This window comes from Oncorhynchus mykiss, chromosome 17 (genome assembly GCF_057628025.1).
Source record: "Oncorhynchus mykiss isolate SJ-2025 chromosome 17, ASM5762802v1, whole genome shotgun sequence".
In the NCBI taxonomy this organism is placed as follows: domain Eukaryota; kingdom Metazoa; phylum Chordata; class Actinopteri; order Salmoniformes; family Salmonidae; genus Oncorhynchus; species Oncorhynchus mykiss.
In genome coordinates this window covers 18,009,640-18,023,664 of record NC_143038.1, presented here as the reverse complement: position 1 = coordinate 18,023,664, position 14,025 = coordinate 18,009,640, and the positions used below count along the sequence as shown (strand labels likewise).

The 14,025-nt window shown below is 40.7% G+C and overlaps 1 protein-coding gene across 2 annotated transcripts; it reads left to right on the top strand.

The window, feature by feature from the left end:
• The first annotated feature begins 976 nt into the window (after positions 1-976).
• Positions 977-14,025, top strand: LOC110493836 (syndecan-4). Of its 2 annotated transcripts, XM_021568344.3 has the most exons (5): positions 977-1,271; positions 9,971-10,151; positions 10,224-10,267; positions 10,387-10,570; positions 10,760-14,025. In XM_021568344.3, the coding sequence occupies exons 1-5, from the start codon at positions 1,218-1,220 to the stop codon at positions 10,909-10,911; spliced, it is 615 nt and encodes a 204-aa protein (XP_021424019.2). In that variant the 5' UTR covers positions 977-1,217; the 3' UTR covers positions 10,912-14,025. The 2 variants fall into 2 exon arrangements, with proteins under 2 accessions (XP_021424019.2, XP_090061106.1); XM_090204980.1 differs by lacking the exon at positions 10,224-10,267 and having other exon boundaries at positions 1,052-1,271.

The window sequence follows — 14,025 nt, the reverse complement described above, 5'->3', positions numbered from 1 at the left end:
ATTTTGACATTTTTGACTTTTGACTTTTGACTTCCTATGAAATCATATTGCAAATGGACAAAACATATGCCTTATGCGCATGTACTTAAAAAAATATATATATATGATGACAAAAGTATACTCATACAGTTCTTACACATGTGTAATTGACAAAAAAATCGAAAGAATTTCGAAAAAAGGTCCAGAAAGCACTTTTTTAAAGGGTTTTTAAGTTGTTTTTTTTTAATTCTATGAAAAGCCCCGGTGGAACGCACAAAATGGAATTTTGAAGTGTTACAATTGGCAATTGCCATATGGCATTTGCAATATACTTTGCATGAATCAACGCCAAATTGGGTGGTATTGGCCATCGTGTATATGGTTTGTCCAATGCCAATATTCCGCCATTAATTTTTGTCCAAATCAGGGGGGTATTCCCTTACAGAGCTTCGACTTTCCGAATTGAAGATTTACCGAGGTTATGATAAGGCCTCGTGTTTTCCGAGTTCCCAGTTGGCCTGAAACCACATAAAGAGTTTACCAGGAGATTACGTCAGAAAAGCAATTCCATTAACTGACTTTCCATGAGTGGCGCACATATTACAGTACATGTTATTTTTGTTTTATTTTTGTCATTATGGAGAAAATGCGTGAGGGGAAGACTGTAAACCATGCATTTCAATTTCACTTTTCAGTCATGAAACCGTTTTCAATTGAGTGTCGAATGAAATCGACTTCTCAAATGAATAATAATACTATTAAATATTGAATTTTCTTTATTCCCGCTAGTGGATTTTTTTTTAAGTGTCCCCACTCAAGATGAATTATTGCAAGCACATTAATGATATCCTAGCTATATGATTCTACATTTTAACCATTCAAGAATGTGTAAATCGAATAAGCAAAGATTTTCTATTAAATAATATGTTGAGTCTTGGTGGAGGGGGGTCTGAACGAGTTTACAGTGAATTATGACGACGGGAGAGGACCTTGCGTAGGTTTTAGTGGTTGGTTACAGAGGGGGTGGAGTGTAACGTGCGGTAAAGGTAGATTGATCGGACACGTTGTTTGTATTTGGTCAGTGACTGGAGTGAAATAAGTGGCCAGCAATACAAGTTGAGCACTATCAAGGCGATCAAGTTGGCAACGTGGATTTTGTGGAAATAGGACCTTCAAAAGAACTCACTATTGTATGCCAGTTAACAATACACTTTGTTGAAGAAACGGTCAATAGAAACATGCACAAAGTGTGCCTCGTTTTGTTTTTATTTGCTTCCGTCTACTCTGAGTCGGTAAGTAATATTCACTGGTTAATAATGTAACTTTTACCGTAGACATTAATTAGCTTGCGCAATACTCACTAACTGAAATATTTTTGTGTTCCTTTCAATTTACTGAGCAGCTAGCTACCGTTACCACTTTTTTGGGGGGGGCAGTTAGCTTTACTACTTCTGTTGGTTTAAACCAGGACGTTGCTGTGATTGCTAATCTGTTAACTAGCTAGCCTACTGTTAGCCACTGGAACATTAGTTAGCTGGCAGCACTTCATCTTGACCAGTGTTTAAGACATGGCTAATGTAATGGCTATTGGGGTACAGATTTACTAAACCTGAATGTTTACAAAGTACTTTTTGTCTAACGTTAACAAACTACACATTTAGCAGTGTTTGTTTAGCTAGCCAGTTAGCTACCTATTGTATTTGTCAACACGACGTTAGCTTGGCCAGTGGAATCAAATTTTAAAAATGCAAAATACTTTTCTAAAATTAGTTTAGGCATACGGTTTGAGGCCCCTGGCCTCCCACCCGATAAGAGAAAGCAATGGCGTTTTAATTGTGGTAACTAGCAATAACTTGTTCTAGCTAGATTAAATTGTTTGGGAGGTGGAGTGTTTTTCATGCAAGTGAAATTAGATTTTTGAAATAGTTAGCCTAAATACTTTGACCGGTTAAAATATTCTATCTCGGGACACTGACATTTAACTGCTCTTGTTTAACATGGCACAACATTTTCTATTGTTTAGCCTAGTTCTCAATTCAGTATGCCTAATGCAGTTTCGTGCAGTTGGTTTGGAAATGGATATAAATCAAACCTGCACATGCCAGGATTTAGGAATACCTCAATGTGCTATTTTATGTAATCTGTTGACAAAACACCTGAATGGCATGACTGCATACTGTTATGCCATCTTATTTGGAAATAATTGCCATGTGCAGATGTCCATGCAGTGGGAAGTGGGCTAAAATGGAATGGTAATAGGCTATCTAAATGCCACCCAGAGAGAGACCCGCTTGGCAATATGCTAATGCAGTGCTCTGCACCCTGAGGATAGGTGCTCATTGCAGATGGTCCCCAGATCCTTGTCTTCTGAATACAGAGATTGCTACTGACCTTGGTCTGGTGTGACTCACTCTCCACCTCATTGTCCATACCTAACTACTGTTCAAAAGTTTGGCTCCACTTAGAGATTTCCTTGTTTGAAAGAAACACTTTTTTTTAGCATTAAAATAACACATTGATCAGGAAGTGTAGACATTTGAAGGTGGGAATTAATGGGAATATATGCAAATTAATACTTTAAATGTAGATGTTTTTTGCATTGATATTTATCATAGGCGGGACAAACATACATTTTACTTTATCATAAGTAGACATAATTGCAAATTATTAAATCCTTCCAAATAAATAAAATAACATTTTAGTTATGATTTGAACTTTAATTGAGTTGACTCTTCACATGGGATGATTTCACTGAACAAAAGGGAATATTCAATGATCCATCGCATCTCCCAAAAAACGTTTTCAACATACATCTGTAAAATGATAGAGGAAGACAACCAAAACTTGAACTTTCTAGACCCGGGCTTCCATGTCTTCTCCCTGGAACTCCTCAATGTCCACCTCTTGAACATCAGACTGAAGCCTCGTCTTCACTGTGACTTTCCAACTTTGTTGAGGATGGCTCGCTGTCAGTGTAACGGATGTGAAACGGCTAGCTTAGTTAGCGGTGCGCGCTAAATAGCGTTTCAATCGGTGACGTCACTTGCTCTGAGACCTTGAAGTAGTAGTTCCCCTTGCTCTGCAAGGGCCGTGGCTTTTGTGGAGCGATGGGTAACGATGCTTCGTGAGTGTCAGTTGTTGATATGTGCAGAGGGTCCCTGGTTCGCGCCTGGGTATGGGCGAGGGGACGTTCTAAAGTTATACTGTTACATCAGGCTCAAAAAGCTTCAAATTTGCCCAGATGGCAACCAATTTTTCAACCCTTGTATTGGTCATCCTGTTGTGTTCTTTGGTTTGTGTTCCCAAACAAGGACCAGTTGCGCTCTGAGACGGCTGATGTTGGTGGGATTTGGAGGATGATGGAGGCAACCGGGGGAAAGAGCCTCCGATTCAAAGTCCCTTCCACCAGGTGGCTGATGAGATGTTGGCACAACTGCCATGCTCTTGTCATGTCCAGCCCACACATTCTCAGCCAATCGTGGGAAGGTTGCCGTCTTCTGTGGCTTAACCAACAAGGCTCGTAATTGAACAATTTGTCATATTAACAGATGGCATACAAGTTGAGGCACATGAAAGCGCAGATGTTCCCCAAGGCATTTCTGCCAAAAAAACAAACACATTTTGTAAAAAAAAAACACAGTTGAAATGGCTTTCCTGTGAAGTCGTGACTTGTGACAAATGCGTAGTTTCCTGAAACGTGTCGCACATGCAGATTTCTCAATTTTGTTCATATTGCTTCCATCCCAGTTAGTCAGCATTTCTCATTTGCCAAGATAATCCATCCACCTGACAAGTGTGTCATATCAAGAAGCTGATTAACCTCTCTGGGATCGTTGGAGTCGCTAGCGTCCCACCTCGCCAACAGCCAGTGAAATTGCAGGGTGCCAAAACAGGAATCTCATAATGAGAATTCCTCAACCATACAAGTATTTTACACCATTTTTAAAGATGCACTTCTCGTTAATCCAACCACAGTGTCCGATTTCAAAAAGGCTTTTCGGCGAAAGCAGAACATATCATTGTTAGGTCAGCAACTAGTCACATAAAGCATTCAGCCATTTTCCAAGAGAGGTGTCACAAAAAGCAGACGTATAGATAAAATCATTCAACTTTAACGATTATCAGATGACACTCCCAGGACTCAATGTTACACAATACATGTATGTTTTGTTCGATCAAGTTCATATTTATAGCCAAAAACCTCAGTTTACATTGGCGCCATGTTCAGAAATGCCTCCCAACATCCAGAGAAATTGCAGAGAGCCACATCAAATATCATAAATACTCATAAACGTTGATGAAAGATATGTTTTGCATAGAATTAAAGAAACTGTTTCTTAATGCAAACGCTGTGTCAGATTTCAAAAAAGCTTTATGGCAAAAGCACAATATTCAATATTCTGAGAACAGCTTTCAGCCACAAAAGTAAGCCATAGTTACCTGCAAAATTATGGAGTCAACAGAAGTCATAAATAACATTATGACTCTTCACTTTACTTTGCTGATCTTTGTCGGAATGCACTCCCAGGACTCCTACTTCCACAAGAAATGTTAATTTTGTTCGATTATGTCCAAATACCTTTCTTGTTTGCGCGTTTAGTTCACTATTCCATAGGCACAATGCGTGAGCGCAAAATCCAAAGTCAAGAGTTCCATTACAGTTTGTAGAAACATGTCAAACAATGTTTACAATCCTTAGGGTCTTTTTATAATCAATCTTCAATAATATTTAAACCGGACAATAGCGTATTCATTAGAGGAAAAAGAAGGAATGGCGTGACCGTGCAGTAAACAACTGATTGGCCTTAGCCTAGTCCACTTGTTGAAACAGCTCTTATTCGACACCCTTCCACAATAGATGCCTCAAACAACTTTCTAAGGACCGTTGACATCTGCTGGAAGCCTTGAAGTGCAATCTGGCCCCATAGACACAGTATATTGGATAGCCAATCACTTAAATGAAACTATAAACCTCAGATTTCCCACTTCCTGGTTGGATTTGTCTCAGGTTTTCGTCTGCCATATCAGTTCTGTTATACACAGACATTATTTGAACAGTTTTAGAAACGTTTGTGTTTTTCTATCCAATACTACCAATTCTATGCATATCCTAGCTTCTGGGCCTGAGTAACAGGCAGTTTACTTTGGGCACCTCATTCATCCAAACTTCTGAATACTGCCCCCTAGCCCGAAGAAGTTAACTCTACCTACATGTACCTTGACTAACCGGTGCCCCTGCACATTGACTCTGTATCTGTACCGCCTGTATATAGCCTCACTATTGTTATTTTACTGCTTCTCATTAATTAACTATTTTTCTTAACTGCATTGTTGGTTAAGGGCTTCTAAGTAAGCGTTTCACTAAGGCCTGTATTTGGCGCACGTTTCATTCAATTTGATTTGGGTACAGGTGGAGCCATGAAGATCTCTACATGAGTCTCATGCTAGGGTGGGGTATACAAAATCTGTGAACTTTGATCTCCTTTTCAATGTTTTGCCATTCAGGTCCCTAAGTCACTTTCTCATCAGTTCCACCATGGGCAAACGTATGAATGGTTTAGTTCAAATCATCGGGTGCAGCCAAAGTGATTGAAATCAAACTGAATGACCCTATGCTGGTCTATGGTACCTAGATTAAGTCAATACTAGATTCGGGGATTGTTTTAAATTGAATGGATTAACCTCAGTAAGTGTGGTCAATGTTTAACTTGGTAACAGAAGGCAGTATTTTCACATCCGGATGAAATGCATGCCCAAATTCAACTGCTTGCTACTCATCCCCAGAAGATAAGATATGCATATTATTAGTAGATTTTGATAGAAAACACTCTGAAGTTTCAAACTGTTTGAATCATGTCTGTGAGTATAACATAACTTATTTAGCAGGCGAAACCCTGAGGACAAACCATTAAGATTTTGGTCACTCTTTTCAATGGGTTTTCATTGGGAATCCAGATTTCTAAGGGACCTTCTTGCAGTTCCTACCGCTTCCACTGGATGTCAACAGTCTTTAGAAATTGGTTGAGGTTTTTCATTTTTTGTAATGAAGTATCCCTGTTCAGAACGAGGGTCACTTGTAGTGTACTGTTAGAGGCTACGGTTTGTTTTCCTCCTGTATTGAACACAGATCATCCGTCTTCAATTTTATAGATTATTTACGTTAAATACCTAAAGTTGTATTACAAAAGTAGTTTGAAATGTTTTGGCAAAGTACAGGTAACTTTAGAGATTTTGTAGTCACAAGTTGGAACCAGTGTTTTTCTGGATCAAACGCGCCAAATAAACTGACATTTTTGGATATATATCAACTGAGTTAATCGAACAAAAGGACCATTTGTGATGTTTATGGGACATATTGGAGTGCCAACAAAAGAAGCTTGTCAAAGGTGAGGCATTAATTATATTTTTATTTCTGCGTTTTGTGTCATGCCTGCAGGGTTGAAATATGCTACTCTCTCTTTGTTTACTGTTGTGCTATCATCAGATAATGGCATCTTTTGCTTTTGCCGAAAAGCCTTTTTGAAATCTGACCTGTTGGCTGGATTCACAAGTGTAGCTTTAATTTGCTATCTTGCATGTGATTTAATGAAAGTTAGATTTTTATAGTAATTTATTTGAATTTGGAGCTCTGCATTTTCCCTGGCTATTGGCCAGGTGGGACGCTAGCGTATCCCAGAGAGGTTAAGCCTTAACCCCACAATGTAAGATAAATATTGTACCATGCAACAGTGGTTCAGTAGCCATTACATTAGAAGGGATATCTTACGTTGGGTTGTAAAATTCCTTATCTTTAGACTCGAGTTTAATAGGTTACTTCCTTTTGGCCTAATCAATGTCTCTGGAGAAGTGCGCTCAGAACAGACATAACAAGGGTCTTGCGCACAATCTGTCAAGGAATTGTAATGCCTTGAATCATCCATTCATTGCATCAACATTGGTCACTTCCCCCAAATGTGACCATTCAGCCCCTTACGATACACTGCATTTACCAAGGAAGTGAGCTAAATCTTCAGCAATGCTAAGAGCAGCACACCATTTATATTAGTTTGAAGCCTGGCTTTAACTGCACTGACACTACTCCCATTTTTTTTATTTTTTTATGCTTGTTTCAGCCCCCCCCCCCCACACACACACAAACACACACACACACACAAATAGATGTGTTGTTTCTGAGTGCCTCTATGACCGTTGTAGAGTACGGTTCACACAGTTGGTTTGGAAAAGGTGCTCTGTCACATGCACAAGGTGTGTCCCTCGGCAGAGATTCTCGTGAGATCAGCCAGCTGCAATACGCATCTGAAATCAGTTTTGGTTCAAGTGGCAGCAGCAGGGGGACAAGGGAGGTTAAGATGTAATTTGCTGTGACCCAAAAGGACACCACATTGTTTTTTTTCCTCCCCTCTTTGAGGACATCAGAATTGTAAGGGTCCCTGAATATGGCATTTACATTGTCTTCTTGATGAGGACAGTTAAATTGCTGGACACATGCCGCAATCTAGGTTAATATGCTGCTTGGTTAAGGATTAGGCTACTGCATTGACCACTGTGCAGCTAACATTCCTAATATGCCCTTCTGAGTAATTGGCTTATGGTTTTAAATGAGTCCATCAAATGGCTGAGAAGATGGGAGATTCAAATACTTCCCAATTTGTAAAATTGGTTCTAGAAAAGTAGCCCCACACACATTATAGATACTTGTTTCAATGGAACAGATGCTCTGCATTTTGTTAGCAGATGGAGGGATTTTGTTCCCCTGGCCAGTCAGCCCTTGGTAAAGCCATGCTTAGCGACCATGTTAATGTATATGCTCTTCAGGCACCCAGCAGCATTGTTGGGTTTGAAAGACTGAGGACTGCCTTTGGTCTAGTGAGGAGGGGGAGGCATGTTGGGGCTTCAGTAACTCTTTGCTAGTAGGAAATATAAAATGGAGGCAGTTTACTTCAGATGAGGGTTGCACATTTTGGGGAATATTGAGGTGGAAATTTTCAATGGGAATTAATATTAATACCATTTTAAATGTAGATATTTTTTGCATTGATATATTTACCACATCATATACGACAAACACAACTTTTTACTTTATCATAAGTAGACATAATTGCAAATGATTCAAACCTTCCAACCTTGTTGAGGATGGCTCGTTGTCAGGCTCAAAAAGTTTGGAGGATGATGGAGGCAACAGGGGGAAAGAGCCTCAGATTCAAAGTCCCTTCCACCAGGTGGCTGATGAGATGTTGGCACAACTGCCATATTGCATCTCCATCCCAAAGCCCTTGCTTGGAAGTGTACTTCGCCAGACTGCCAAGAACCTTGCCCTCATCCAGGCCAAGGTGGCGAGACACGGGAGTGATGACACCATAGGCCTTGTTGATCTCTGCACCAGACAGAATGCTCTTGCCAGCATACTTGGGGTCCAACATGTATGCTGTGGCGTGTATGACCTTCAAGCATACACGCTGCAAGTTAGATTAAGCAACTCATTTTGTAAGATATAAATGTTTTTAAAATGAAATGTATGGAAACAGGTGAAGTAATGCTCAGGAGGCTAAAGAAATTTGGCTTGTCACCCAAAACCCTGAAACTTTTACAGATGCACTATCGATAGCATCCTGGCTCACAGCCTGGTATGGCAACTGCACCGTCCACAACCGCAGGGCTCTCCTGAGGGTGGCACTAACTAGTGAAGAATATGAACAAATGTGCACATGTGGCTGGCTACATGCTGTAAACACAGTTCAAAGTGAATGGCACAGATTTGCATATAGGTCTAGTGAGTCTTTGCTTGGTTATGGTGCACCGGTTTGTCTAGAGTACGTGCCTGTCCATGCAGTAGAATCCTACTCCAACGCGCTCTGGCTACAATAAAGTCTATAGTTCTGCTTACTAAAAGTCTTGCATAGTTTTTGTTTCAGGATGTTGTATTGAAAGTGGCTAATTGTGTTGCTTCAATCACAATTCCAACAGTAAAATTAAAGTTTATAGTTTTAACTAATGGGTAAATCTGTAGAAAGTTGACGTTCAATCTCGTGCTTCTCTGTGTGTGCTAATAATTATTTTGCACGGCAGTCCTGGGGGAGGTGCGCGCCCATGTGCAGCTTGGAGGCAACGTTGGATGTGGCATTGGATGAAACACACCTTTCAATGTAGTTTTTAGAGCCACGCTAAAATGTGCTGTTTTGTCACAACACATTGCCACAGATGTCCCACGTTTTGAGGGAGTTTGCAATTGGCATGCTGACTGCAGGAATGTCCACAAGGTTGCTAGAGAATTGAATGTTAATTTCTTTAACAGAAGTTACCTCCCAATGATGTTTTAGAGTATTTGGCAGTGTGTCCAACTGCAGACTGTGTAACCACTCCACCACAGGACCGCCACACCCATCTTCTTTAACTGTGGGTTTATCAGAGATCAGTCACCCAGACAATTTCTGCAAATTGTTCTTCAACTGTACTGGGCAGATGGCAAACCACATGGCGTCATGTGGGCGACTGGTTTGCTGATGTCAATGTTGTGAACAGAGTTCCCATGGTGGGGTTCTGGTATGGACGGGCATACGCTACGGACAATGAACACAATTGTTTTTTATCGATGGCAATTTGAATGCACAAAGATACCGTGACAAGATCCTGAGGCCCATGTTTCAGCATAACAATGTCACAAGGTTCTGTACACAATTCCTGGAAGCTGAAAATGTCCCAGTTCTTCCATGGCCTGCATACTCAGACCTGTCACCCATTGAGCATTTTCGGGTTGCTCTAGATCGACAAATACAAGTGTTCCAGTTCCCGCCAATATCTTGCAACTTCCCACTTCCATTTTGAAGAAGTGGGGCAACATTTCACAGGCTACTAGATGTCGGCTTCGACTTGATGTAGTTCTCCACTGTTAAAGTGGTTTTGGGGAGAAAGCCATATGCCAGCTAGGATTTGTTTCTACTTGCTGATCTTGGATTAGCATTCTGCCTCTTAAGTGCTGTGTTTGTGCCAGCAGGTATGGGAGACTGAGACATGGATGCCCATGAAGACGACCCAAGCTATTTCTCATGACGAGCTCATCTCGTCTGGAGACTCCGCCAACGGCTCAGACTTTGGCTTCCCCGATGAGGAGCATGACACAATTGACAACGAGGACAATGAGGATTATGACGACTTCTCTGGCTCTGGCGACGGAGGTTGGATTTAGCAAAAAATTACTTTACTTTTGCTAGCTGATAGAATATAATTGTGAATTCTTTTCTCTACAGTACCAACTATTACAATCAAAAATGACAATACCATGAAATCAAAGGTAAAGTTTCTCATAATTGACTCATGTTCCAAATGGGAGCCCACAAATTGCTAATGTTTTGTTTCCTCTTTTTAGTTTAATGACTTATAGGCCTAATTCTCACTGCTTTTTGTCCATAGCCTTCTATGAACAACAAGATTCCAGACCTGAGGCTCAAACCCACAGTGAACGAGATTCAATTGGTCCAGAAGAACAATGAAGTGTCAGTATGGGTTTCTCCCAAGCCTGAGGAGCACCCATCGAACGTACTGATGGCCCATGCAGGGGAGGAGAGCATCTTCAACAAGACTGAGATCCTAGCAGGTGAGGCAATGGCACTTTTTTATTTATTTGTGCTAGTTCATTTGTAGAAGTTAAATCTGAGTTTATGTAACTTTGAAAAAAGGTATGGAAGTTAAATTTCGCTTCGTCAGAAATGTGGCTTGATTTGCAGCTTGTCAAATTAAAGCAATGCAAGAACGTTAATTGTAATTCCACTGTGTTTTGTTTCAGCTCTTATTGCTGGTGGAGCAGTGGGGCTGTTCTTTGCTGTCCTCCTCATCCTCCTGCTTGTCTACCACATGAAGAAGAAGGATGAAGGCAGCTACGACCTGGGAAAGAATCCCATCTACAAGAAGGCTCCCACCACAGAGGTCTACGCATAAAGCCCACCTTCGCCGGGGCCGCTTGCCTCTTGAAAGCAAACCTCTCCTCTTGTCTGTACAGCCGGGAAGTCCCAGAGGGAGAAACGATCACAATCAAAAAACTGCTTCTCTTCTACCATGAGTTCTACAATGGTTCATTTAAATAAATAAAAAAATCGGAAACAACACTTTATTAACTGTCCGTTAATAGGAAGAGGACCATTTCAGCTGCCAAACAATGCAGTGCAAGATATTTTGATGTTTTTTCTTGCCCATGTAAAAACAAAAGTGTACATTCTGCAGCGTCACTGCAGCAAAATCTTGACATTTCCCTCCAACCTTCTCTTTAATGACACTAACAAGGTGAATGAGAACTTCACACTCAGTGAGGTGACATGGTACAAATATTGGTACAGCTATTTATTTTCCTCCCCCTCTAACCTTGGACCCATTCTTGTGTTAATACTGCTATTACAGAAGTCTGTCACGATTGCATTTTATATTTGCAGTGCATTCGTAAAGTATTCAGACCGCATTTTCCACATTTTGTTATACAGCCTTATTCTAAAATGTATTGAATTGGGGGGAGGGTTCTCCTCAATCTACTACACCTAATACCCACCCCATAATGACAAACCAAAAATAATACTGAAATATCACATTTGCATAAGTAATCAGCACCTTTACTCAGTACTTTGTTGAAGTACCTTTTGGCCGCGACTATAGCCTTGAATCTGCTTGGGTATGACGCTGCAAGCTTGGTAAACTTGTATTTGGAGTTTCTCACATTCTTCTCTGCAGATCCTCTCGAGCTCTCAGATTGACTGCACAGCTATTTTCAGGTCTCTCCAGAGATGTTCGATTGGGTTCAAGTCCGGGCTCTGGCTAGGCCAGTCAAGGACATTCAGAGGTCACGAAGCCACTCCTGCGTTACCTTGGTGAACCTCCCAGTCTGAGAACCTGTTCCAGAGCGCTCAGGACTTCAAGGATCTTTCCCTTGATCCTGACTAGTCTCCCAGTCCCTGCAGCTGAACATCCCCACAGCATGATCAAATCAAAGTTTATTTGTCACGTGCGCTGAATACAACAGGTGTAGTAGACCTTAGAGTGAAATACTTACTTACAGGCCAACAGTGCAAAAAAGGTATTAGGGTGAACAATGGGTATGTAAAGAAATAAAAACAACAGGAAAAATAACCGTAGCGAAGTCGGGCTGATTGAGGTAGTATGTAGATATGGTTAAAGTGACTATGCATATGATGAACAGAGTAGCAGTAGTGGTAAAAGAGTGGCTGGTGGGTGATAGCCCGGTTAGCCAGTGTGGGGACACTGGTTGGTCGGGCCAATTGAGGTAGTATGTACATGAATGTATAGTTAAAGTGCCTATGCATATATGATAAACAGAGTAGCAGCAGCGTAGAAGGGGGACACACACAATGTAAATAGTCCGGGTAGCCATTTGGTTACCTGTTCAGGAGTCTTATGGCTTGGGGGTAAAAACTGTTGAAGCCTTTTTCTCCTAGACTTGGCACTCCGGTATCACTTGCCATGCGGTAGTAGAGAGAACAGTCAATGGCTGGGGTGGCTGGGATCTTTGACAATTTTTAGGACAGCCTGGTGTAGAGGTCTTTGATGGCAGGCAGCTTAGCCCCAGTGATGTACTGGGCCGTACCCACTGCTCTTCTCCCCCGATTGCTCAGTTTGGCCGGGCCGCCAGTTATAGGAAGAGTCTTGATGGTTCCAAACTTCTTCCATTTAAAAATGGTGTTCTTGGGGACCTTCAATGCTGCAGAATATTTTTTTGGTACCCTTCCCCAGTTCTGTGACACAATCCTATCTCGGAGCTCTGCGGACAATTCCTTCGACCTCATGGCTTGGTTTTTGCTCTGATGTGCACTGTGTGGGGTGTGTTTTCAAATCCTGTCCAGTCAATTGAATTTACCACAAGTGGACTAATCAAGTTGTAGGAACATCTTAAGGAGGATCAATGGAAACAGGATGCACCTGAGCTCAATTTCAAGTCTCATAGCAAAGAGTCTGAGGTTTTTATATTTTTAGATGGGGGGGGGGGTTATTTTACCCAATTGAGAATAAGGCTGTAGAGGGAAAGGCGTCTGAATACTTTCCGTGTTTGTGTGGTATCATGATTGGTTACGTTTTGATTCAAATGTATTTTGTCAAGAACAGATTGTCTGAAGTGAATCCCACATTGATGAAAATACCTTGATACATGCTACCATGTCACTAGCAGTGGCCAAGCTTGATCCTCCAAGGTGTTTTATGATTTAATTTGGACGGTGCACAAATCGGCATGATGTTATTCCTCTCGGACAACTCGCTGTGTGATAACACCCGCATTCCACCCACTCAATTATATCATACATGACTGGTGACTGGTGATCTCATTTTTTTATGTCAGGCCTTATCTCAGTGATGACCATGCTTGTAAACTAAGCTATTTGAACAGGTTATGGTTTATCGCTGTTGACAGAAAACAACAAGACTTGTCACTGCACATGGACTATACGCTTCCGGGGATCTGTAATATAGCCATTTTGAATAAATGTTAAACTTGGTACTTAGCCATTTCTTGTCAGATGTTTATTTACCAAATATTTTAAAATGCCAAATGAAAAAATAATCTTCCCAATACATTCAGGTTAACATTACTGTAAATGTTTGGAATAATTGGTTTCTTCATGCCTAAGAAGCCTATAGTGGGAAATGTTTTTTTTTAATTACCAATGCTAGTACTAACTATGTCTTTAGTAGATTACTTGTTAAAAACAATTGGTATTTAACTGTCAAAATATTTTGTCTTTCAGGTTGGCACTTCCCCTTTCTAAGTTGTTGTATGTGTTAACATTTTTATGTACACTAGAAGCAGGTTTTTTTATTTTGTAAGGGTTTGATTTCTTGTAAACAATTTTAAGCCGTTTATGTTTTGTAGAAGGATTGCTATGTAATTGTTCAGGGGAACTGAATTGAGCCATGTCATTTGCATGGGGGAAAAAATATGCTGCTTTGTCACAACAAGATGTGACGCTCAATTGAGTGTAGAAGTCAATAAATCATTGATTTCTGCACGCAGGTTCTGATTATATTTGGAAATAAAGCTATTTTTATGCACATGAA